General features: G+C 42.6%; 1 protein-coding gene across 1 annotated transcript; it reads left to right on the top strand.

Moving 5' to 3' along the window:
• The first annotated feature begins 1,005 nt into the window (after positions 1-1,005).
• LOC115265836 (uncharacterized) lies at positions 1,006-9,319 on the top strand. The gene is made up of 3 exons (XM_062849140.1): positions 1,006-1,566; positions 2,851-3,132; positions 8,438-9,319. Exons 1-3 carry the CDS (start codon positions 1,297-1,299, stop codon positions 8,654-8,656), a joined length of 771 nt encoding a protein of 256 aa, XP_062705124.1. The 5' UTR covers positions 1,006-1,296; the 3' UTR covers positions 8,657-9,319.
• Positions 9,320-24,969: the final 15,650 nt, after the last annotated feature.

Genomic DNA, 24,969 nt, shown 5'->3' with positions numbered 1-24,969 from the left:
CGAGTACTTATAAAACAAGCGACCAAATCGCTATGCTCATTTCATTCTGTTCTGAGAAGCATTGAAATAAATCTGCTATGGGATTGCCAATCCAAACAAACTTATGATGATTCTACATACATACGTGAATTTTATAGACTTGAACTTTTGAGAGCAGTGTGTACAGTGACTTACAAACTTGTGTTACTCGATGTTTCTTCGGCTAATTCAAAAATACATCGCATACTGCTTCGTATACTGTTCAAGCACAAACTCATTTGTGCTGAGTTTGTGGTTCAAGTGCTTTACTGTAGCTAAATAAGTGTCAAAACAATACTTTTGTCTGAGCTTTCTGTTGTTATTTCCCACCACAAAACTGAAACTCTTTCCTGCCGTTTAGGATAAAAATGTAGAACATTGAGAGTTTTACAATGAAATGCCTTTAAAGAATTAGCAATAAAACTGGCAAGAATATTGTTCTCATTGTCGTCGCGTTTAAAATCCGAAGTTTCCCCACACCCGACAATCGAATTTTCTCAAATCCCACACGTGAAACCTAACGTCGGACGTAGTGCGCTGGACAGCGGACCTGGCCCTCTATCCAGCGCACTGTGCCCGACATACGTCCGAGGAGAAAAATCGATTTTCGCGTGTCAAAAAATCCGATTTTCAACTGCACGAACAATATTTATATCTTGACATTTTTCTTTGTGCTTTAGCCTCGTTTTACGACATGGCAAGAGAGGGTATATACAATCTAGCCAGAATCCCGTGAAAATGAACGAGTCCGGTTGAACTGTTTATTTTGCTGGTAAAATTAAATTTGTTAAGTTTCACTAACAAGGATTTTGGTTCAAAATGAGTAAAGGTTCGTCGTTAAGTTATTTATTCGTATCCAAGTACAACAATTGTAACAATTTGTTTTATTTAGCTCACTATTTCATCGTTACTCAAACACAAGAAGCAGGAGGTCCGGTCCTCTCAATAGTTCCGCACCAGTGGGTTCAAGGTGACACATTGACGCCAAAAACGCGCCGAATAAAACATATGACTTTAATCATATGATCGTCGCTGAAGGTATGTGAAATTGAGTAACTTTTCATTTGTTTTCAGTGATTGCCAAAATGGCATTTAATGCCAAGTTACTTTGTTTTATTTACGATGTGGTGATCCCTTTTCATTGTAGGTTCGGCAACTGTGTGTCAATCACAACCGGTACTTGGAAGCGCCAACAAGAGGCAGCCGGCTGCACCTGCCATTCTGTCACAGACAATTATCTCCAAACCCGTGCCGCGACAGGCGCCGGTGCCAATACCGATGTTGCCGGTAGAGCACTCAGGGCCTGCCAAAACTACCGTTATTCCACCGATCATCTCAACGAACATCACTCCCGAGCCAAGCAATCCAACACTTACAAACACCCAGACCAACGCCCAGCATTTCGTTAATCAAGCAGATGTGTCTTTGTTTTCGCAGTCGGAGATTGCAGCACTGCTGCAAAATTCACAGGAGTTGGAACTGGACAGTCAGCAGCTTCCTGAACACGGCGAAGCTAACTACCAGGAAGAATACGTGATGGACGTTCAGGTAAGAAGTTAGGAAGTGCGAGAAACCGAGATTGGGCTTAGGGTTCTTTAAAATATAACGTAATGCAAAATTTGACCTTAGACCCCCTCCCTCGCTCACGTAACAAGATTTGTATGGAAAATTTTGAAATTTTGTATGAAGCGTAACACAGTGCTAGACTCCCTCTCTCTCTCCCCTTGGCGTTACGTAATATTTGAATGAACCCTTAAGCACAATGTGGTACAATGGAGCAGTATCCAGATTTATGAAAAAAGATGCATTTATCGCCTCTAAATGGATTTTGTATGATTTTATACAATGTCGTTCGTGATTGTAAAGTACTGTTTTTAACGTAAAAATGAGTAGAAAAGGTAGTAGGCTCAGTGTACCAGTTATGGCTATAGTACCTCAAATTCGCCATAGTTGGTTTTCAACTAATCAACAAGAAAAATTTCGTGAACAACAGATCACGTCCACAAAAGATGATTGCGATCATTCAAACTTGACACTTTGCTCAAATTATCAGAGAAATAAATCATTTTCCTTAACTTTTCGGCCTCCTTACACCCTATTTCGCCATCGTGTACAAGTTATTAAGGAATGCATGTAAATAGTGCGAAGCGGAACACAAATTAACCCTCGAGCAGTCGCGTCTTTGACTACCTGCAGCGACACCGCGCTCACGCTGTGTACCACATGCGTGTATTTTTCATGGTGTGTATACTCAGTACACGACGCGACCGCTCCCGGGTTAACAAATGTGTCCATAACCGGTATAGGGTTCCTCTCATTGGCACATGCCGTAATAAATACTAAAAGTAGTTTTGACTCCGTTTCTATATTTTTCCTGTATGGTATGAACACTAATCAATCATTTGACATATCGATGTCATTTGTTGGTCTTCTTCTTATTTTTGTAAAAATAGTTTTTCTTAGGTAGTGCGATAACTGGTACAGGCACCCTAGATATATTCGTTCAAAGTTAATTCGTAAAGAATTGTTTGAAGCTTTATTCTCATCTATCGCAAAAGTTATCCAACAGGCACTTTTGGAACTTTTGAAAGCACGTTATTTGGTATGAAAGTTTATCACCTATATTGGGGCAAAACCAAGAAATTATGAAATTGTCCTATTTATTTTTTTAGCTGAGCATTTAGCTCTTGTTTTTTTATTAATTCATCATAAAGGGGACTGCCAGAAAACTTTGAACCAATGCTCTATGTGATATTAAACTCAATTACCTTCTAATATTTGTTTTATTAAATCAACCTAATAATAAATCTTTCGATATTCTCCTTCTTACAGCCTGTGACGGATAGCGACAGAATCATCCAGTCTGTTACTCAACATATTGAGCAGGAATGCAATCGCATCGCTGGCATCATCGTACAAAAAGTCGAAAACTGCCTTGTAAAAGCTGTCGCATTGTTGAAAAGTGATTTCGACGTCAAGATGGAAGCAGCTTTGAGACTTCAAGGACACCCTCCAGCAGTCGATAGCAATTTCAAATTCAAACCAGCATCGACTGTTGAAGAAATTCAGCAGATGGAGAAGGATCTCGGTGATAAAACTTATCAGGAAAAGCTTGTAAGTATAGTATAAGTACAGATTTCAATGCTCACATGGGAACAAAAATGGTCTAGGGGGTTGTGGGTTTCTTATTCTGATTTCTTAGAAGCACATCTCAGATTACAAAAGATTACGCGGACACTCTTATTTTTAAATTTCGGCCCCCAGGAGTCAAAATTCAATAAAACATTCATTTAGAATATTTAGGGTGTTCAGGGTTAACGCCCTGACCGTATCAGATTGAGTGTAGATGGAATTTAACATTAATTATTGGTTTAATTGGTTCCTCAGGAATCAAAATCTCCCTGGGCTTTGGATCAATATTGTCTAGGGAAGAGTGTCTTCTGAGGGCCCTCTTGTTTCACTTGTTGCTAGTGTTGTTAAACCATATTTCTTTATTACTTTTTTGTTATTTTTTCTGATATAACAACATTAGATTAATGGGTGCGACAGGAGTGACCATCAAAACCACTTATGTCCCAGGATAATTCGATCCAATAGCCAACGGCTTCCTCAATGGCCGACTGGGTGCGTGCTTTGGGTGGCGGATTTAAGCAAAGGAAGGGGAATCATACTTCGATTGACTTCATCGGATAAAGTGCCATCCGATAAGCGTTCTTGTATGAATCACCTTCCATCGTCTCGCAGTCAAAATTGAATTTTATAAAGCGAATAAATATTAAAAAAATTTAAATACTAAATCAATTGTATTACAGATTTGTCCTCATTTCAACTCTAGACATTATTTTCATTACTGTATTAGTTTCAATATTTAGTTATAAAGTTTGAGAAAGAGTATATCTACATGACTGCGAGACGACGTGGACCACATTGAGGAAATAATTAGTCGATATAGGGTAGTTGGACCATTAGGGAGGGGCCTCTATTTTGGGCATTTTTCTGCTGTTTCTCGGTCGGTTGGACTGGTTGACTGTATTTCTTTTGCGCGATGAGATACTTGAATTATCTACCCGAGCACGAGAATTTGGGTCAGTTGGTTCGATGTTGATTGGGTTGTGCCAGGGGAATGCCTGAGATGGTTGCCACTGCCCAGATAGTTCGGCTTCCTAATCAAATGTTGAAATTTTTAAAGGCCCAGCTATGCTGCAAATACAAAATATTTTATTTTCTTGCAAATTAAATATAATTAAAAATACATTAAATTATGATTGATATTCGTGACGATTTTTTTTCTTGTATGATCACATACACACTAATACTAAAACAGTTACTGCTATTATTCATAAACATAAGCACTAAACACATAATAATTACTAATCCATTTTTCCTTCTTTGTTTTTCTCTATAAAATTTTGCATGGCTCGCATCCTTGCGGAACATGAACGGTGCATGAGCACAAGCTTTTTCAGATTACCATATGGAAGATCTTCGAAAGACAACCAGAAGCTAACAAACACAGTCTATGGGGAAGTATCATCGACATATGTAAGTAAACAAATGTAAAATACTCTCCATGGAACCTGAATTCTAAGCGTGCAAAGGTAAATAACTAACATACGGCGGGAAACAATAGTTTATCAGGAAACTAAGTGGATGGAAAATTATTTTTCGCAGTGTAAATGAGAATTTAACTAAAGTTACGCGTACGAATGAATAACTAGTTTTCAAGTAGTTTTCTTCTTTTCAAAAGCTCTAATTCTCTTTTTTTTTTTGCAAATTTGTGGAGCTTTTGCAGCCGAATAGCATTGATATTGTCAAGTCCGTACTAACTCCCGGCCCGAGTTACAACACTTAATTGTGCTTATAGTTCCGAAGCTAACGCGTGATTAATAACTTAAGATACTTTGTTGACGTCAATGCGTCTCGATGCGACACCTACTTCTTTGACTAAGCTGGACAACATTACTTATGTATGACAAGGAAAATATTTCTACGTTTTTAAATGTTGGTATTAAATGAAAAGTGAGGGATTATGACGTGTTTTCTACAAGAAAAACTAGTAGGACTGACAGAACAATTCGAAGATTTAGCCGTATATTGCCTGGATCTAGGAGCAATTTCTGTTAGGTGCAAATGTTTATTAGTTATGAAGCTAATACGTTATCAATGAGACCAATTAGTCTAAACATCTTAAATAATAATCTGCAATAAATGACGCAAAAACATTATGACCAGCAATTACTGACATAATGAACATAACTACTTGATATAACATTTCAATAGAGTAGAGGCTACATATTTGATATGGGGCAAAACAGTAACGCTACTTAAGTTTGGGAATCTAAGGCAACTAACTGACAAATTGACAAGGACCTAACATACAGCATGGACCTTACTACAGAAACCAATCTCATACTTTCTACCGTATTTGCATTATTGTGTCTCAAGTCTAGTCCAATCCCTTTCCCCAACCTATATCATTACCCTTCCGATGGTGTTCATGTGGTCCGCACGGACTATTACGGCCATTACCCCTCCTTGATCTTCGGCATTGGATTGACTTGCGCTCTTATTGCCCCACCAACTGCTGCAAAATGAAAATGAAAAATGAAAAATTGGTTCCTCAGGAATCAAAATCTAATAAAACGTTTATTTGGAGTATTAGGGATTTTCAGAGTATTAACGATTTTCAGGGTTTATATAGTCATGCATAATTTAGCCGATACTATCTAATTATATTTAAGAAAAATATTCCTGTCATTTTTTTAATACATAGCACAGACAAACAGACGTAACACTACGAACGTTTCCCGATTCAAATTATAGTCCCGCACATCTGTTCGCCCAATACTAAAAGGACTGAGTTTGGCCGACCTCCAACTAGGTGGCGGTAGTGGGCAAACGTCAAACTCGAACAAAAACGATGCGAGCGCCACGGGTGGGCAGTTGGCCAACTATGAAATTTTAAACATACATTACATACATTTATTTGTTCAACATCATTAAGACAAGACATAATCAACAATAGTACGCCACAATACTCGGTTTGTGGCTGCCGCTCTCCATCCTCGGTCGCGCCCAATGCTCGCCAAGTCACGCTCCACCTGGTCCGCCCATCGTGCTCTCTGCGCTCCATGCCTTCTTGTGCCAACCGGATCCGTTGCAAACACCAGCTTTGCACGGTTGTTGTCCGGCATTCTTGCAACATGCCCTGCCCAACGTATCCTTCCGGCTTTGGCCACCTTCTGGATGCTGGGTTAGCCGTAAAGTGCAGCGAGCTCGTGGTTCATCCTTCTCCGCCACACACCGTTCTCCTGCACACCGCCGAAGATCGTTCTTAGCACGCGTCGCTCGAACTCCGAGTGCTTGCAGGTCCTCCTCGAGCATGATCCATGTCTCGTGCCCGTAGAGGATCACCGGTCTTATCAGCATTTTGTACATGGTGCATTTGGTGCGTGGGTGAATCTTTTTCGACCGCAGTTTCTTCTGGAGCCCGTAGTAGGCCCGACTTCCGCTGATGATGCGCCTCCGAATTTCTCGGCTCACGTTGTTGGCAGCCGTCAGTAAGGATCCGAGGTAGACGAATTCCTCCACTACCTCGAAAGTATCCCCGTCTATCGTAACATTACTACCCAGACGGATCCGGTCGTTTTCGGTTCCGCCTACCAGCATGTACTTTGTTTTTGAGGCATTCACCACCAGTCCGACCTTTGCTGCTAAGCGTTTCAGGCGGGTGTACAGCTCTGCCACCGTTCCAAATGTTCTAGCGATAATGTCCATGTCGTCCGCAAAGCACACAAATTGACCGGATTTTGTGAAAATCGTTCCCCGGCTGTTGAGCCCGGCTCGTCGCATCACACCTTCCAGCGTGTGAGTAGACATGAGAGTCCGTCACCTTGTCGCAGTCCCCGGCGAGATACGAATGAACTGGATAGTTCACCCGAAACCCTTACGCAGTTTTGCACACCGTCCATCGTTGCTTTAATCAGTCTAGTCAGCTTCCCAGGAAAGCCGTTTTCGTCCATGATTCTCCATAGCTCTGCGCGGTCGATACTATCGTATGCCGCTTTGAAGTCGATGAACAGGTGGTGCGTTGGGACCTGGTATTCACGGCATTTCTGGAGGATTTGCCGTACGGTAAAGATCTGGTCCGTTGTCGACCGGCCGTCGGTGAAGCCGGCTTGATAACTTCCCACGAACTCATTTGTTATAGGTGACAGACGACGGAAGATGATCTGGGATAGCACTTTGTAGGCAGCATTCAAAATAGTGATCGCCCTGAAGTTCTCACATTCCAAATGGTCGCCTTTCTTGTGAATGGGGCAGATTACCCCTTCCTTCCACTCCTCCGGTAGCTGTTCGGTTTCCCAGATCCTGACTATGAGCCGATGCAGACAGGTGGCCAACTTTTCTGGGCCCATCTTGAAGAGTTCAGCTGCGATACCATCCTTACCAGCTGCTTTATTGGTTTTGAGCTGGTGAATGGCATCCTTAACTTCCCTCAGCGTGGGAGTTGGTTCATTTCCGTCCTCCGCTGCACTGGCGTCGTCGTTCCTTCCGTTGCCGTGGGCTCCCGTGCCTACGTTCTCCACGCCGTTCAGGTGCTGATCGAAGTGCTGCTTCCACCTTTCGATCACCTCACGTCCGTCCGTCAAGAGGCCTCCGTCTTTATCCCTGCATATTTCGGCTCGCGACACGAAGCCGTTGCGGGATGCGTTGAGCTTCTGATAGAACTTCCGTGTTTCTTGGGAACGGCACAGCAGTTCCATTTCTTCACACTCCGCGGCGCTTTTTCTCCCGAAAGAGGCGGGTCTGCTGTTTCCGCTTCTGTTTGTAACGTTCCACGTTCTGTCGAGTCCCTTGCTGCAGCATTACCGCCCTCGCTGCGTTCTTCTCCTCCAAAACCATTCTGCACTCTTCGTCGAACCATTCGTTACGTCGATTCCGTTCCACGTACCCGATGGTGCTCTCTGCTGCGTCGTTGATGGCTGCTTTCACTGTACTCCAGCAGTCCTCTAGAGGGGCCTCATCGAGCTCGCACTCGTCTGGCAACGCGGCTTCGAGATTCTGCGCGTATGCTGAGGCGACATCCGGTTGCTTCAGTCGCTCTAGGTTGTACCGTGGCGGTTGCCGGTACCGTACATTGTTGATGACGGAGAGTTTTGGGCGCAGTTTGACCATCACCAGATAGTGGTCGGAGCCGATGTTGGCGCCACGATAGGTCCTGACGTCGATAATGTCGGAGAAGTGCCGTCCGTCAATCAGAACGTGGTCGATTTGAGATTTGAAATTTTAAAATAGACCGTTAAATCGGTGTACGATGGGAAATGTCAAAGTGTTACGTCTGTTTGTCTGTGTACATAGTATCGAGACTGACAATAACGTAGGCCTACAATTAACATTACATTTTCTTTTATTTCAGATCTACCACATGCGATCAGTTATCGGCCCTCACGATGATACTTGCAATGGTCAGAACAGTTGTTACGTAATGATTGATAACTTTTTCACACGAACTGTTATGCTGGAGTGTTCCTGGAGCGGAGGGAGTAAAACTAATACACCCAAATATGCAATCAAATCAATGCAGATTGGGAAACTCATGCACGTTGCACAAAATAGGCCACAGTTGGAATTTTGAACTTTTATGTATTGGCAGCCCATCGATATTTATATTAAGGCTGATATTGATGTCTGCAGATAACCTTCCGAACCACTTTCGTAAGCACGCCTCCAATCCGTGGTGCCAATATTTACCGCCAGCTATCGGCTTGCAAAGTTTACCCGTGTTCTGTGTTGTATTAAGATGGGTTCCCGTCCAATGGCAGGCATCGGTCGTGATAATGAAGCTTAATTAACAGCAGCAGGTCTTTCATAGCCATGTGTGTTATATTATGATTTAGGGCCCAATCACGTAATGCAACCTCCGAATTACTTCTTTCTTCAGATGTCGAGGAGATTTCGTATAGCTCCTGCAGTTCCTCATTGGACAATCCACAAACAATGTTATTTCCGGTCGAGTTGGAAAGGAATCCATTGGATGCTTCGTTCGTTTCGTTAGACGAAACATTTTTATCGTCATTAGATTTGCCTGTTAAGAATAATGGATGATTGAAATACATTTGTTCAAAAAACGTGGATTGTGCTTACTTGATTCACGGTTTAATGGTTTCGGCGTGTTTTCATCGGATAGACTTGATGTGGCTCCATGTTCTGTACCGAGTTCTTGATGAACATTGACCGGGCTTTCAGAAAATAAATGTTTCAATACGTTTTCATACTTCTCGCGAGTTGTCTTCGATTTTCGGTAGAATGAACCACTTTTTTTTGTACTTTTTTATATATTTTATCCATTTAAAAGAAAATCTGTTAATACACGTCCGCTTCTTTTCATTTGGAGCCGAATTTTGTTTGTTATTGTGAATCAGTTCTACTAACAGCATAGTTCAGTTTTTTTTGCAAGTTGAATGAAGAATTTATTCATTTCTTGTACAGCATGTACTACAGCTTTTATTCAAACTTATATACCGAGTTGAACATAATGGTAAACGTACCTCAAAATTATGTATTTTCAGTTTCTTGTTGAGAATATGAAATGAAGTCGAATAAATAATTTTTATAAGCTTTGTTAAGTTGTCAAAACCTCATTGTTGGGCTGATTATCAACAACAGAACAATGATAATTGAAAAGATAGAAATGACTTTAGTTCAGCTCATTAATCAGTTTATTTTGGAATACTGAATAACATACTCATGCAAATCGTTGTACAACTCCAAGTGAAACAGTATTTCAAACGAACGTAAACATACTGAATAGCAGCATATATGCTCATTAAAACAATACTTCTTCAGAATACTGTTCTTTGAACAAATTGCCAAGAAAACGACTGCTAAGTTATTGACAAGCATATTATAAAGAACGTTAAAGGAAGTAGATTTGAAGCTAAAAAATTAACAGAAGTAGCTTTTATTCAAGATTCTATTCCGCAAACATTGCTATTCAGCATTCAAGACTACTATTCGATAATAATTCGACTGAGAAGTTTAATTGCAGTTTCGCATTGTTAGTTGGGTACTCTCTTTAGGGATGACTTCGAGAAGAGGGACCGTACATGAGTAGTCTTTAGTAAGTTTCCACCTACTACCGCTTTAAGTTGTCCTCTCCTCCTGGCAGATAAGGTCCTGGTTAGTAAATACTATAGACTACCTGTTGCACTCAAGCTCTCGGATGGAGAGGGGAGAGAACTCAACTTGATGTTGGCCGGCCTGCCATTTTCTCTGTAGTTCAAGTACGATTCGGGAAACCGTGGAAGTAGCGGAGTCTCACTTGATCGCCCCCGTTCACATCCTTTCAACTATGTTGTCCGGAGTGTAATCTCTATCGCATATCTCCTGCATACTCGACCATTGCTCGGAAATTCGCCTCTGTCTAGGCACATCTGAACATGTCAGGGCAAGCCTCGATGGTCGTCTTGTTGGCTACTGTCGGGATACCGTCCGGACCTGGAATTTTGTTCAACTTAAGCGACATCGCTATTGCGATGAGCTCGTCGTTCGTCAACGGGGCCACCTCGCTTTGGCCGGTTTGGACATAGAGGACGGGCGCCCACGGTCTTATATCGTGGCGCGGAAACAACCTTTCCACGATATTCTGCAGCATCTCGGGGAGAGTTCAGGGGTGCTGACGTTTGGTCATTTGGCGTTTTGGCCATGTCTATCCTGTAAGCATCACCACAGGGGATCGTGACAGATATTGTCGTGGCACGTTTGAAAACGTGCCTTAATCTCTTTGTACAGTGCCAGTTTAGCCGCCCTGTAGGCCTCAATTCGTTCCATTCGAACCTGTGCGAGCTGTTTGCACCCTCCTTCTAGTTCTGTGCGATTTCTGGGCACCACCAGTATACCGGTTCGCGTCCATCTCTGGGTTAGGAAAACCTTGATATTGCGACGTCACATGCACGACTTAGGGCTCGATCATTGCTGAATAGATCGTTGGTGTTACCCTACATAAGCAATCGCTCCACAAATGTCGGCTTATCGAAGCGCAGGCTCAGCCATCCCCGTTGACGGTTGATGACCTTCGGCTGTGTCCGTCTTCCTCCGTGTTCCACCTTGTAGAGAACCGCCAGATGGTCACTGTACGTGTATTCATCGTCAACCCTAAGGTCCGAGACACTGACCAGCGTACCCGCCGGATGCTTTTTACACCCCCGCCCAGCGTTGTTAGATGATTTTCGCCTCGCATGGCCCTCAGCACCTCGGTGTACGTGTCTACCTCGGTTGTGAAGACCAGCGCGTCGCTCCGTTCGAGTTAGCGGGCTGACTTCACTTTTCTCACTACCATCTTCTTTCCAATCGTAATCCAAGGGTTCTCCTTACATTGGTCCGGTTGTGACCACCGTTCCTCTTAGGGTTGGCCTCTTGGGACTTGGTATCCATGCCCCTTGCGCGTTTCACAGCCGACTTAGCAGCCTGATTACTTGCGCTGGCTGTCCCTTTCTTCCTCTTTGGCTTCCACCCGCCTCTGCTGGACACTTCTTTGGCCGCGTCTCCTCCGCTGGTTTCGACTATGTAGCACGAGCCAGCCATAGGACGGTTTTGATCTCTTCACTACGGCTCCAGCGAGCTGCATGGCTTCGTGCTACATCGTCGCGTTGCCTCCAAAGAGGATGTTGTCCGTTTGGGCGGACCACTCATCCCTGCTCGTATCACTCGCACTCCGCTTTTCGACCAGGAGATCAAACTCCTTCTTGGCCAGAGTCAGCAAAGCTTCACAGCAAGCCCTGTTTCAAGTCCGTGCTGGCTGATGGTAGTCCGTCCGCTCGTGTAACCGATCAGCTCGTCCATACCTCCTGTTGCGGTTCTGCGTCCACGTGGGGTCCGTAGCGGATTTCTGCGCTTCCTCGGCCGGTGCTGCGCCGCCTCGTGCTCATCTTGTTGAACCTCCTGCCGCCGGCTCGGTAGTGGGTACATCAGCCCTTCGTATTGGCGATCTCGCAAATCTTCCTCGCGCGAACGGGTTTAACACCGTTCCCTCTGCTTCTCCACTCTCGATCACATGGTTTAAGGATTTAGTAGTCATTTCTGTTGAGTCCTCCTTAGAGCCGCTATCCCTCACTACCAATGAAGACCGTACTCGCGGAAGTCAATGGAGGGCCTTGAATATCTTTGTAATTTTGTTGTTTATTCACGGAACTTCTTGGGGGACCTAGAACATCTTCTGAAACTATTTCTTTACAGAACAAGAATCCATTGATGTTGCACCGTATCAGGAATGTAACAACAATCCATCGATTGCGCTTGTGGATTTTAAGGATTTCACTCACGGAAGTTCTTGGGGGACCTAGACCATCTTTGGAAATTGTTTCGTTGCAGATCAATACTCTATGGATCTGCATGATGTTGCACCGTGTCAGTAATATAACAACAATTCATTGATTACGCTTGTAGATCTCAAAACCTTACTCGTGTAAGCACAATGCTCAATGGACCTATAGGATTTTACACCATAACAGTGATGTTTCAACAATCCATTGATTACGCTTGTAGATCTTCAGGTATTCACTCGCGGAAGTTCTTGGACCTAGAACATCATTGGAAATGTGTTCTTTGAAGAACAATGTTTCATGGACCTGTAGGATGTTGCACCGTATCAAATATGTAACAACAATCCACAAATCACGCTCGTAGATCTGAAAACCTTTACTCGCGGAAGCTCTTGGACGACCTAGAACATCTTTGAGTATTACATCTCTACAGATCTATGCCTTATGGATCTGTAAGATGTTGCAGCTTGTTGTGACAACAAGCTGTTGATTACGCTTGTAGATCTTGAGGCCTATATTCGCAAAGGTTTATAGAGGACCTTCAAACTTGTGGACATAACTAACTTACTGAACCATGTTTCATTATAATTATCATATTATTATCATTATCGATCAGGCTAAGGCTGGGGTGGCCTCTGCTGTACATAGTAGCCGTCTCCATTCCACTCGGTCCATGGCTGTTTGTCTCCAGTTCCGCACTCTGCGTAGGGTCCGCAGATCGTCCTCCACTTGGTCGACCCACCTAGCTCGCTGTGCTCCACGTCTTCTTGTACCGGTCGGATGACTCTTGAGAACCATTTTAGTCGGGTTGCTTTCCGACATCCTGATGACGTGACCCGCCCACCGTAGCCTCCCGATTTTCGCGGTATGGACGATGGTTGGTTCTCTCAGCAGCTGATGCAGCTCGTGGTTCATTCGCCTTCTCCAAGTCCCGTCTTCCATCTGCACTCCGCCGTAGATGGTACGTAACACCTTCCGTTCGAAAACTCCAAGGGCGCGTTGGTCCTCTGCACGTAGGGTCCATGTTTCGTGCCCATAGAGGACGACCGGTCTAATCATCGTTTTGTAGATAGTTAACTTCGTGTTACGGCGAACTTTATTCGATCTTAGAGTTCTGCGGAGTCCAAAGTAAGCATGATTTCCTGCCACAACGCGCCTCTGAATTTCTCATCACCGTCGATATAAATTCGGGGTGGCGGGCGCGGTGATTCCTCCGTGGAGCCCTTTGCCATCATGTACTTTGTCTTCGACACAATTATGACTAATCCGATTCGCCTGGCTTCACTCTTTAGTCGGATGTACGTTTCCGCCATCGTCTCAAATTTACGAGCCATATTAATATCAATATCATCAGCGAAACAAAACAGCTGAACGGACTTCGTGAAAATCGTCCCACTCGTGTTTATCCCCTCTCTCCTTATTACACCTTCTAACGCAATGTTGAACAGCAAGCACGAAATACCATCACCTTGCCGTAACCCTCTGCGAGATTCGAAGGAACTCTAGAGTGTCCCTGATACTCGAACTACGCACATCACTCGATCCATCGTCACCTTGATTAATCGTATCAGTTTATCCGGGAATCCGTATTCGTACATAATCTGCCATAGATGTTCTCGATCGATTGTATCATACGCCGATTTGAAATCGATGAACAAGTGATGTGTGGGCACGTTGTATTTGCGGCATTTCTGTAACACTTGGTGGAACATCTGGTCCGTTGTAGCGCGTTCACCCATAAATCCAGCCTGATATTGCCCCACGAACTCTCTTGCAAATGGTGGTAGACGACAGCATAATATTTGAGAGAGTATCTTGTAGGCAGCGGTCAGTAGTGTGATCGCGCGGTAGTTCCCGCAATCCAACTTGTCACCCTTTTTGTAGATGGGACACACGATACCTTCCATCCATTCCACCGGTAATACTTCCTCCTCCTAAATCTTGGTAATGACCCAGTGTAGTGCTCTCACCAGTGCTTCTCCACCGTATTTTAGAAGCTCGCTTGGTAGTTGATCTGCTCCAGTGGCTTTGTTGTTTTCAACCGGCCAACCTCCTCCTCAATCTCTTGAAGGTCAGGGGCCGGACGTCTTTCGTCCTGTGCACATAATCCTAGACCTGTTACCACGCCACCTTCGGTACTTGCAACGTCGCCATTGAGGTGCTCATCGTAATGCTGCCGCCACCTCTCGACCACCTCACGCTCGCTCGTGAGAATATTCCTGTGATTATCTCGGCACATGTCGGCTTGTGGCACAAAGCCTCTGCACGAGCGGTTCAGCTTCTCGTAGAACTTTCATGCGTCCTTAGCGCGGTACAGCTCTTCCATCGCTTCGCGATCTCGTTCTTCCTGCTGGCGCTTCTTCATCCGGAAGACTGAGTTCTGCCTGTTCCGCGCTTGTTTGTAACGCGCCTCATTCGCTCTCGTACGGTGTTGCAGCATTCTCGCCCATGCTGCATTCTTCTCGTTTTTCAACTGTTCACATTCGCCGTCGTACCAGTCGTTTCTGTGATTCGGAGTTGCGAAGCCTAGTGCTGTAGCCGAGGTACTACCTATGGCGGATCGGATGTCCCTCCAGCCATCTTCAAGTGTAGCTGCGCCAAGCTGCTCTTCCGTTGTTGGTAGGGCCACTGCTAACTGCTGGGCGTAGTCTTGAGCCACTTCTACGTTACGAATTTGATCGATGTTGATCCGCGGCGTTCGACTTCGACGCGTGGTGATAACTGTCAAAAGTTTTGAGCGCATGCATACAGCTACTAAGTAGTGATCCGAATCTATATTCGCACTGCGGTATGTGCGGACATTGGTTATATCCGAGAAGAATTTACCGTCGATTAGAACGTGGTCGATTTGGTTTTCTGTTTGATGGTCGGGTGATCTCCAGGTGGCTTTGTGGATATCTTTGCGGGGGAAGAAGGTGCTTCGGACTACCATACCACGGGAGGCTGCAAAGTTTACGCATCGCTGGCCGTTTTCATTCGATACGGCGTGCAGGCTGTTTCGCCCGATTACCGGTCTGTACATTTCCTCCCTTCCTACCTGCGCGTTCATGTCGCCGACAACGATTTTCACGTCACGCGGCGAGCAACCATCGTATGTTTGCTCTAACTGCGCGTAGAACGCTTCTTTCTCGTCATCGGATCTCCCTTCGTGTGGGCAGTGGACGTTGATGATGCTGTAGTTGAAGAAACGGCCCTTAACTCTCAACATGCACATCCTTGCGTTGATCGGCTGCTACCCGATCACACGTTGTCGCATCTTGCCCAACACTATAAATCCTGTTCACAGTTCATTGATGGTGTCACAGCTTTGGTAGAAGGTAGCCGCTCGATGCCCGCTTTTCCACACTTTCTGTCCAGTCCAACAAACTACATCCCCGCAACGCCACGATGTCGAAGTTGCGGGGATGTAGTTCGTCGTAGATTATCCTGTCACATCCTGCGAAACCTAGTGACTTGCAATTCCATGTTCCAAGTTTCCAATCGTAGTCCTTATTTCGTCGCGTGGGTCTTTGCCGATTGTATCGAGTCGTATTTTCTCCTATGTTATTCGCAATGAGGATTTTTACGGGTGGCTTATTGGGCCTACGCCAACACTCCTGTCTCGCCGGAGGGCCATCGTGCCAGTTCTGTTTAACGTCCCAGCCAACACTGGGACGATCACGCTGATGGGGCCACCACCTTGGATCTAGCTGGGCGTGGTGCAGCGTTTCTTACTCAGCCGCTGGGTGCCAGAACAGACGCTGTTTGAGCCGCACCTCCTTGGTGAACAGACACTCGGATCGTACCTCCTCAATCTAGCTGAAGTCAGAAACACAACAGTGCCCAGGCTGCACTACCAGCTAATCACACAACTCTTAGCTGGCGGTCTTTGTCATCGCTTGACCCGTGGAAGCATGAGGTAGGAACTTGTGAGGACCAGAGCTATGTTGGACGCTCTCCTTATCGACTCACCGTTTTGCAGGATTTCATTTCCCAGTACTTCCTTAAAATCTTTTTAAGTTTTTGCCTTTCTCGTACACCAAGGTGTACCGAAAGGCTATATGTTCACTCCAAAAATGAAATCTTGATAGAGCCCCCGGAGGGGCAAGTTTCATATACCAATCGACTCAGCTCGACGAGTTGAGATGATGTCTGTGTGTGTGTATGTGTGTGTGTGTGTATGTATGTGTGTGTGTATGTGTACAAAAAAAGGTCACCTCACTTTTAGATAGTAAATATCCATCGATTTTAACGATCGACGGCTCATTCGACGCGGAATCTGGTCCTATTGTTTCCTATTGAAAATGGTTCGGATCGGTCAAGCCGTTCCGGAGTTATGGCCATTTAGGTGTTCCGGAACCGGTACCCTTGTAAGGGGCCAGACATGAAAATGCACCAAACCCTTGCATGCGACCCATCAAACCACGGCATTTACGATTATCTGATGAACGGTAAGCAGAAAAATAGTCTCAGACCATATCTGCACCGGTAGTGTTCCGGAACCGGTTCTGGGTGTCCCGCCGGAAGTGGCCAAATATCAAATTGAGCATAACTCATGCATGCGACACATCAAACGGCGGTATTTTCGATAACCTGATGAACGGTTCGCAGGAAAACAGTATCAGACCACATCTGAACCGGTAGTGTTTCGAAACCACTTCCGGATGTCCCACCAGAAGTGGCCAAATATTAAAGTAAACCAAACCTATGCATGCGACACATCAAACAACGGCATTTTTGATAACCTGATGAACGGCAAGCAGGAAAAGAGTATCAGACCATATCTGAACCGGTAGTGTTCCGTAATCGGTTCCGGATGTTCCGCCGGAAGAGGCTAAATATAAACGAGTACCAAACCGATGCATGCGACACATCAAACAGCGGCATTTTCGATAATCTTATGAACGGTAAGAAGGAAAACAGTATCAGACCATATATGAACCGGGAGTGTTCCGGAACCGGTTCCGGATGTCCCAAGGGACTATAACTTTAAAATGGTCAAACTTATCGCATTTGAAAGATTTTTAAATTTGCTACCAAAAAAGATCTTGGAATCTATTGGTTTAGTTAGATAACTAAAGCAAAAAAGCTCGAAAGTAGGGTTTTGCCTTTCTCGTACACTTAGTGTACTAAAAAACTATATGTTCACTCAAAAAACGATTTTTCGAAAAAAGGCTCGGAGGATCAAGTCGCATATACCAATCAACTCAGTTCAACGAATTGAGATTATGGGCATGTATGTATGTGCGCAAAATAAGTTCACTCACTTTTAAGGCACTTCCCAATGGCCGATGTTTTGGATTAAAGCTTGAATCAAACCGGAATTGTTTGCTATCAAAAATGGTCCAGATCGGCCAAGGCGTTCCGGAGTTATGGCCATTTCAGTGATCCGGACCAGCACCGGTAGAACTGGCCGTATATAAAACTGAACTAGCCCCATGTTGCGATACATCAAACTGCGCGATTTTTGTAACCTTTAGCATGGTTGGCGAGTTTTGTGCGGAAATCAACACTGGAGACCAGAAGCTCCACGATGTCGGCCCAAAATTCAAGATGGCAGCCAAATGTTCAAGATGGCGGCTCACAACTCAATATGGCGGCTGTAGAGATTTAGTCTCTTAAAGCATGCTATATGGGAATATTTGATATGGAGAAGATGTCTGGACTCCTAAAATGGTAAATAGAATATCCAAGATGGCGGTCTGAAATCCAAGATGGTGGCTTCAAATTCAAGAAGGCGTCTGTTCAAAGATGCTTAAGGCTGTAAAACCATGCAATATGGGTATATTTGGTATGGGGAAGATGTCCGGAGTCAAAAAATGGCGACCAGAATGTACAAGATGGCGATCTAAAATCCAAGATGGCGGCTTCAGTTTCAAGATGGCGGCTGTTTGATGGAGATTTAGCTCTAACGGCTGTTTAATGAAGTTTTAGGATCTAAAACCATGCAATATTGGTATATTTGGTATGGGGAAGTCTTCCAGAGTCCAAAATGGCGATCAGGATATTCAAGATGGCGATCTAAAATTTAAGATTGCGGCTGCGAATTCAAAATCGCGGCTGTTTAATGGAGTTTTAGGGCCTGAAACAATGCATTATTGATATATTTGGTATGGGGATGATGTCTGGATTCCAAAAATGGCAACTAGAATATCCAAGATGTTGGTCCAAAATCCAAAATAGTGGCTCCAAATTCAATATGGCGGCTGTTTAATGAAGTATATTTTTCGCCAAAAATGGCGACCAGAACATCCAAGATGGCAATCTTAAATCCTAAATGACGGCTTCAAATTCAAGATAGGGTCTTTTTCTTAAGAGTTTGATGCTCAAACATTAAAAGCCAGATAAACGATATGGTTTCTGGGATCATGAAATGGATTTCTGTTAATTGTATGAAAGTGCGATATACATCAACATTTCGCTTGAGTTTTATTGAAATGGGGTTTCGAAGGCACGAGAAAGGCGCCATCACCGCTAGGTGGATTAATTTGGGTTTTTTTTCTAACGAATGTAATACTTCATAAATTTTCATCGTATTTTGCAGGTTTTCCAAGGTTTTGCCTATCTCGTACACCAAAGTGTACTGAAAGGCTATATGTTTACAAAAAAAAAACAAATTTTCGATAGAAGGCTCGGAGGGTCAAGTCACATATACCAATCAACTCAGTTCGATGAATTGAGATGATGTCTGTATGTGTGTATGTATGGCTGTGTACAAAAAAAGGTCACTCACTTTTAAGGCACTTCCCTTTGACCAATTTTACGGATTTAAGCACGAATCGAACCGGAATTTTACCGTATTGTTTGCTATTGAAAATGGTTAGGATCGTTCAAGGCGTTCCGGAGCTTTAGCCATTTTAGTGATCCGGACCAGCACCGTTGGAATTGGTCATATATACAACTTAACCAATCCCCATCATGCATGCGACACATCAAGCTGCGCCGATTTTTTGTAACCTTGGTGGCATGGTTGACGAATTTTGTTCGGAAATAAATACTGAAGACCAGAAAATCCCCAATATCGGCCCACTATTCAAGATGGCGACCAGAATATCCAAGATAGCGGTTGAAAATGTTGGTCCCAAAATCATGCAATATGGGTATATTTGGTTTGAGGATGATGCCCGGAACTCAAAAATAGCCACCTGAATATCAAAGATGGCGGTCAAATATCCAAGATGGCGACTTCAAATTCAAGATGGCGGCTCTTTAATGGAGTTTTAGGCCCCAAACCTTGCAATATAGGTATATTTGGTATGGAGAAGATGTGCAATAATGGGTATATTTGGTATGGGTAAGATTTCCGGAGTCTAAAAATAGCGGTCAGAATATCCAAGATGGCGGTCTAAAATCCAAGATGGCGGTTCAAAATTCAAGATGGCTGCTGTTAAATGGAGTTTTCGGCTCCAAAATCATACAATATGGGTATATTTGGTATGGGGAAGATGGCTGGACTCCAAAAATTACGACCAGTATATCCAAGATGACAGCTCAAAATTCAAGATGACGGCTGTATAATGGAGTTTTAGGTCCCAAAATCATCCAATATGGGTATATTTGGTATGGGGAAGATGTCCGGAGTCCAAAAATGGCAACCGGAGTGTCCAAGATGGTGGTCTAAAATCCAGGTTTTCTGCTAAAAATTCAAGATAGTGGCTTTTTCTTAAAATTTTGAGGCTCAAACATCAAAAGCCAAACAAACGATATGATTTCTGGTGCCATAAAATGGATTTTTGTTAAACATATTAAAGTGCTTTACAGTTTTTTTTTAATTTTGGCAACACCCGATTTTGGCAACAATTATTTACCGATTTTGGCAACAAAAATTTTTGAAATTTTTTTTTTTATTGCAAGATCATCTTAAATACATGATTTAAAGTTAACCTCTATTAAAAAAAATATAAATTCATTAAGTTTTCGAAAACGACAATTTTTTAAATCATGACGTAATTTATGGACGTCACCTAAAGGGAGCATTTTGTAACTTGTGAATAGTCCACATTGATAATATAAATCAAAATAACGCATAAAAACTGTAAAATCATAATTTTTTTTATCGATTTTGGCAACATAAAATTCACCTTGTGTTGCCAAAATCGGCAAGAAACTTTATTTATCAACATGTCACTTGAGTTTTGTTGAAATGGATTTTCGAAGACACGAGAAAGGCGCCAGCACCGCTAGGTGGATTAACTAGGGTTTTTTTTAATATACGAAAGCAAACTACATTCTATCTGCCTCTATTCTTCTGTAAAAAAAATGATTATCAGTTTGAAAAAATAACCATTGAAAAAAATAAACACAAGTAATTCACACATTTTTGTCAATAGACATTCTTTGGCAGTAGCGAATTGTTATTCGAATTTCTCTAAAAAAAACATTCGCAATAGGAACGTCTTCTTTAATGTGAACGCAAATTACGGAAATTATTTCTGGACAAATGTCTGTGGATTTATCAAGATTTTTTTTTCTGTTCCAGAGAACAACTTCCTGTTAGCCCTTTAATACCCAACCCCGTCTAGTTTAAGTATTTTTGTAATTTTTCTCTCCGGCGTAATCAAAACTTTTATATTTTCGGCTGATATTTAGAAATATTCCGAATGAATATTTTTTAACTCATTAAAAAATTGATGTTTTGGTCACCATTCAGATGTCATTGTTTTTCTTTTTAATGAATCGTAACAATTAACATATTTGGTCGGGGCCCGTGGCGTAGTTGGTCACACGTTCGCTTCATATGCGAAAGGTCATGGGTTTGATTCCCAGCCCCGGCACTTGCAATTTTTCGTCAGTTGCTCTTCTCCCGAGAGCGACTGACACTGACCCTCTTCTGAGCCCCATGGCTCAAACGGACCCGGATACCTGGACATCGGCGAACTGCTACTCATAATGGACCCCCAATCGAACCGGAAAGGAATCATCATCCTTGTGCTCATCATTCTACCATAGAGTAGAAAAGTAGAAAAGTGAAAACAGCAGAAAGGCGACCAGTTCGAAGTAGTAGAATACAATAGAATACATCTAGGCGCTGTACAAAATGTAAGTGCAGCTGTCAAATGAAATCGCTCACGTAGTGCCCTAGTGGACAATAGAGCTGTAAACTAGGTTAAGTGATCAAGAATAAAAAAAAAATAACATATTTTAAAAATTTTCCTTGTCCATTCTATTATAGTAAAAGAGTATAGGGGAGTGAAATACACTATATTTTTTTCTTAAAAATTACACGAAAAATAAATTTCAAATTTTTGAACAATCGGTATCCTAAATAGGCTTTCAGGAAAATCGCGAATTAAAAAGAATCACTTTCCAAAACAAGTTTGAATCAATTTTAGATGACGAAAAATGGTAATTAGATCAAAAAAAATATTAGAGAGTTATAGAGGGTTAGAAACTCTCTAGGAAGTTCTCTGATATTTCTACTATGGATCCGGAAATTCTGTCTAAAAAATCATTCAGAGTTTTGCAAAAAAAAAATTACCATCTTAAGATCTACTAAAAACCTCTAGACGGTCCTCAAAAAGTTTCAACACATTTTAGCAATAAAAGGGAAACGGGGCGAAATAAGTATTGAAACAGCTTCAAAAATGAACTATAGAGTTTTTTTTTTGTAAGTTTTTCTTTAAAATATAAAAGTCAATACCACTATCGATTCTTATATAATAATCTTGAGCAGATCCCTAATTTTAATATCGATTGTTTTTCTTTATGATTGATGAGCTTCCAGCAACTAAGACAGTCGTTGGGGACAACCCTATTTGATTAACTAAATATGTGCAAAGCCTCATCCGTTCTTTCCATACAATGATAATGAAAAAATACATCAACTGCACTTTCTCATTTGCAGCAAATTATTTACCACCTATAGCGTGAAAGAACCACTCTCCATAATTTACATCATTGAAAAGCTAGCTAGAACCAATGCACACCGACCGGCAGCGGAACAAAAATCCCCATTTTTTGCATTATGTCGAGCTTTAAAAAAACCAACTAGCACCGACTTGGATTGCAGTTCGTAATTTTCCTACCAGTAGTGGTATGCAGCGGTTATGGTGCAAATTTTCAGTTGACTGGAACCATCGAAAAAGAGAACGAAAAAAAAACAGCACAGGAAAGTGCGAAACGGAAGAAAGCACCCACCACAGTTGAGGGGAAGGTTCGGGTATGCTGCTGCCAGGAGAAGGTTTATTGAGAACGGGAGAAAAAAAATAAAATGGCAGCAAAAACCAACTCGAGTGTGACGATTTTTTTTCTCTGCCTCATTCTAAGCTAGAGCTGACAGACAACCCTTCGGGTGTTGTTTGTGGGTTGCAGCCAGCGATAGGGATGCCGGATTTTTGAAAACTTCTGATTTGAATTGATCATTAGAAGTTCTGTACATTTTTAGACTTAATTTAAAATTTATAATTGTGTTTGCTTAGAATGAACATTATTTACTTTGAATTAAGTCTATCAGTTTGAAAAGTTTTCATACTTTTGGTCACAAATGTATGAAAAGGTAAAGTATTTATGGGGTTTACGACTGAAATCATGATGGAAAAGGCAATCAGCTTTTTTAGTCTTTTACTTGGTCTTTTGCAAACATTACCGACGTTTCGGCCTTGCGTTTTGGCCTTTTTTCGTTTCGTAGGCGGTAGACACTACTACGACTCTTCAAAAAGACCAAATCCCCAGGCTGAAACGTCGGGATTGTAAGCAATGCAGTAGTTTAATGAAAATTTCCATACGAACTTCGTAGTTATAAAGCTCGTTAAAATTTGTGCATCATTCTGTGACAATTGATCATCCCAATCCATTCCTAGAATTAGAGCTTATGTGTGTATGGATAACCTACGTACCTGTGTAACGAGGTGCCAACCGAAGCGTGTTAATGCTAATGCTGGCACGTTGGGTGTTGCAAAAATATACGCTCCGAGCCCGAATAATGCATAGACGAAGGCCAAAAAGTCTCATTGCCTTCGTTGCACACAACCACCTATCCGCCTATCAGTCACCTTCGTTCTCGTTCTTGGAAGGCACCTCGGGTGAAAAGTGCATAACGCCGAGCTGGTAGCATTTTGCAGCACTATTTGGCGAGCGAAGCCCAAAAGCAAAGTGGAAACGAAAGCAAACAACATTAAAAATATGCCGTCCCCGGCCTGGATGGAAGCACCTATACAGAACGGTCTGACACATGGTGCGAAGAAATTTTAAAGAAAAAAAAGTGCTACCCTAGGAAGCATAATTAGATGTGCCAACTCCTCCCACTTGCCCGGGCTGGGTCGTCGGTTAGGCGCGTGTATTTGTAGTCGCCCGTCGTCGTCGTGTGCTCTAACGAGATGCGCCTCACCGAACATGATTATTTTGTAATGGAAGACTTTTTTTCCTCTGGCAAATTGAATAGCACGACGAAACAAATTCACAACCAAAGTCGACCGGCTGCCACCCTCTGAATGGATCAATAAATCCCTAACTGGGAACAAAAAAAAACACCCAAAACTAGATTTCGCGTCCCTAATTGAATGGAAATTTATTGCTTTTCTTGTTATCGCGGCCGGGAATGAATTCTCCCCGGCTTCGATTGTCACGTGAAAACATTGGTACGTGAGTAGAATTAGATCATTTTCTTGGAATTTTCGACCAAAAGGGAAAGTTTCTTGCAGCAGTCATGGTAACGCCAACCTCCGGGTTTCCACAGTTTCTACAAGTGGGTGGAAATTTATTCTTTTAGGGCCTCTGCTTACTTTAGAGGATTATGGGTTTATGGCCGTCTTCTTTTTTTTGCATGAGGCTTCGTTAGTCAGATTGCAAGATAATGAAATGAACAAAATACAGAGACGCTAGAGATGGTAAAATGACGACGGAAGCCTGGCGATACTTAGATGCTTTAGAGGAGGAATATGATTTAGAATGCCAGGTTTTCTATACGTTTTTCTAAGTAAACTATATTCTTTGAAGTTATTTGCAATTTTTTTACGGTGCCGGAGTTCGGCTTGTTATCTTCTCCGACGTTTCGGTTCTTGGATAGGACCTTCTTCAATACCATATCAAGCCTAACTTTACCAAACATCGTATCTAACAAAATTCACGAACGGAGAAAATTGAAGAAGAAGTTCGTTGTTCCCATAGCAACTTATACATTGAGCATTAATCCGGGTATTTTTTCACAAATCATCCACAAAGGTGAGTGATACAAGTAGTTCTTAACGAAATTAAGCAGCGCATGTGAAAATCTGTTTTTTGTTTAGAGTGTTAGGTTCCTGAGTGAAAACTTTTTAAAGGGTGATAGAGGACCATAAATGGTGAAAAAAATTGTTCTACGCATATGGTCAAATCTCAACCGTTACGTAGTTATTGAACTCCCCATGTTTTTGACTCTTATTGCCTTAACTGGCTATAACTTTAAAATGGTCAAACTTATCGCAGCTTTTTTACCCTTATTCGAAAGATTATTGAATTTTCTATCAAATGGCAACTTTGAACCGATTGGTTTAGTTAAAAAACTAAGTTTTCTAGAGCAAAACAGCTAAAAATAGCATGTTGTAATTTGTTTTTGTCAATTATCTTTGAAACATGCGTAATAAATTAAAATTCTCTATTTGGCAAAGATGAGGCCCCTGTTCCACTCTATAATTCGTTCTTTGACATCAAGCTTCTATCTCTTTCCGTTTTC

Source organism: Aedes albopictus, chromosome 2, assembly GCF_035046485.1.
Source record: "Aedes albopictus strain Foshan chromosome 2, AalbF5, whole genome shotgun sequence".
Taxonomy (NCBI): Eukaryota; Metazoa; Arthropoda; class Insecta; order Diptera; family Culicidae; genus Aedes; species Aedes albopictus.
Note: the sequence above shows the minus strand (reverse complement) of the source record. Positions and strands in the feature narration are given on the sequence as shown.

Excerpts from the sequence above, each read along its gene's own strand:
- LOC115265836 (XM_062849140.1), top strand. The coding sequence starts at position 1,297 with ATGTTGCCGGTAGAGCACTCAGGGCCTGCCAAAACTACCGTTATTCCA. Across the intron at positions 1,567-2,850 it reads AATACGTGATGGACGTTCAG|CCTGTGACGGATAGCGACAG; the intron begins GTAAGAAGTTAG and ends TCCTTCTTACAG. Across the intron at positions 3,133-8,437 it reads AAACTTATCAGGAAAAGCTT|ATCTACCACATGCGATCAGT; the intron begins GTAAGTATAGTA and ends CTTTTATTTCAG.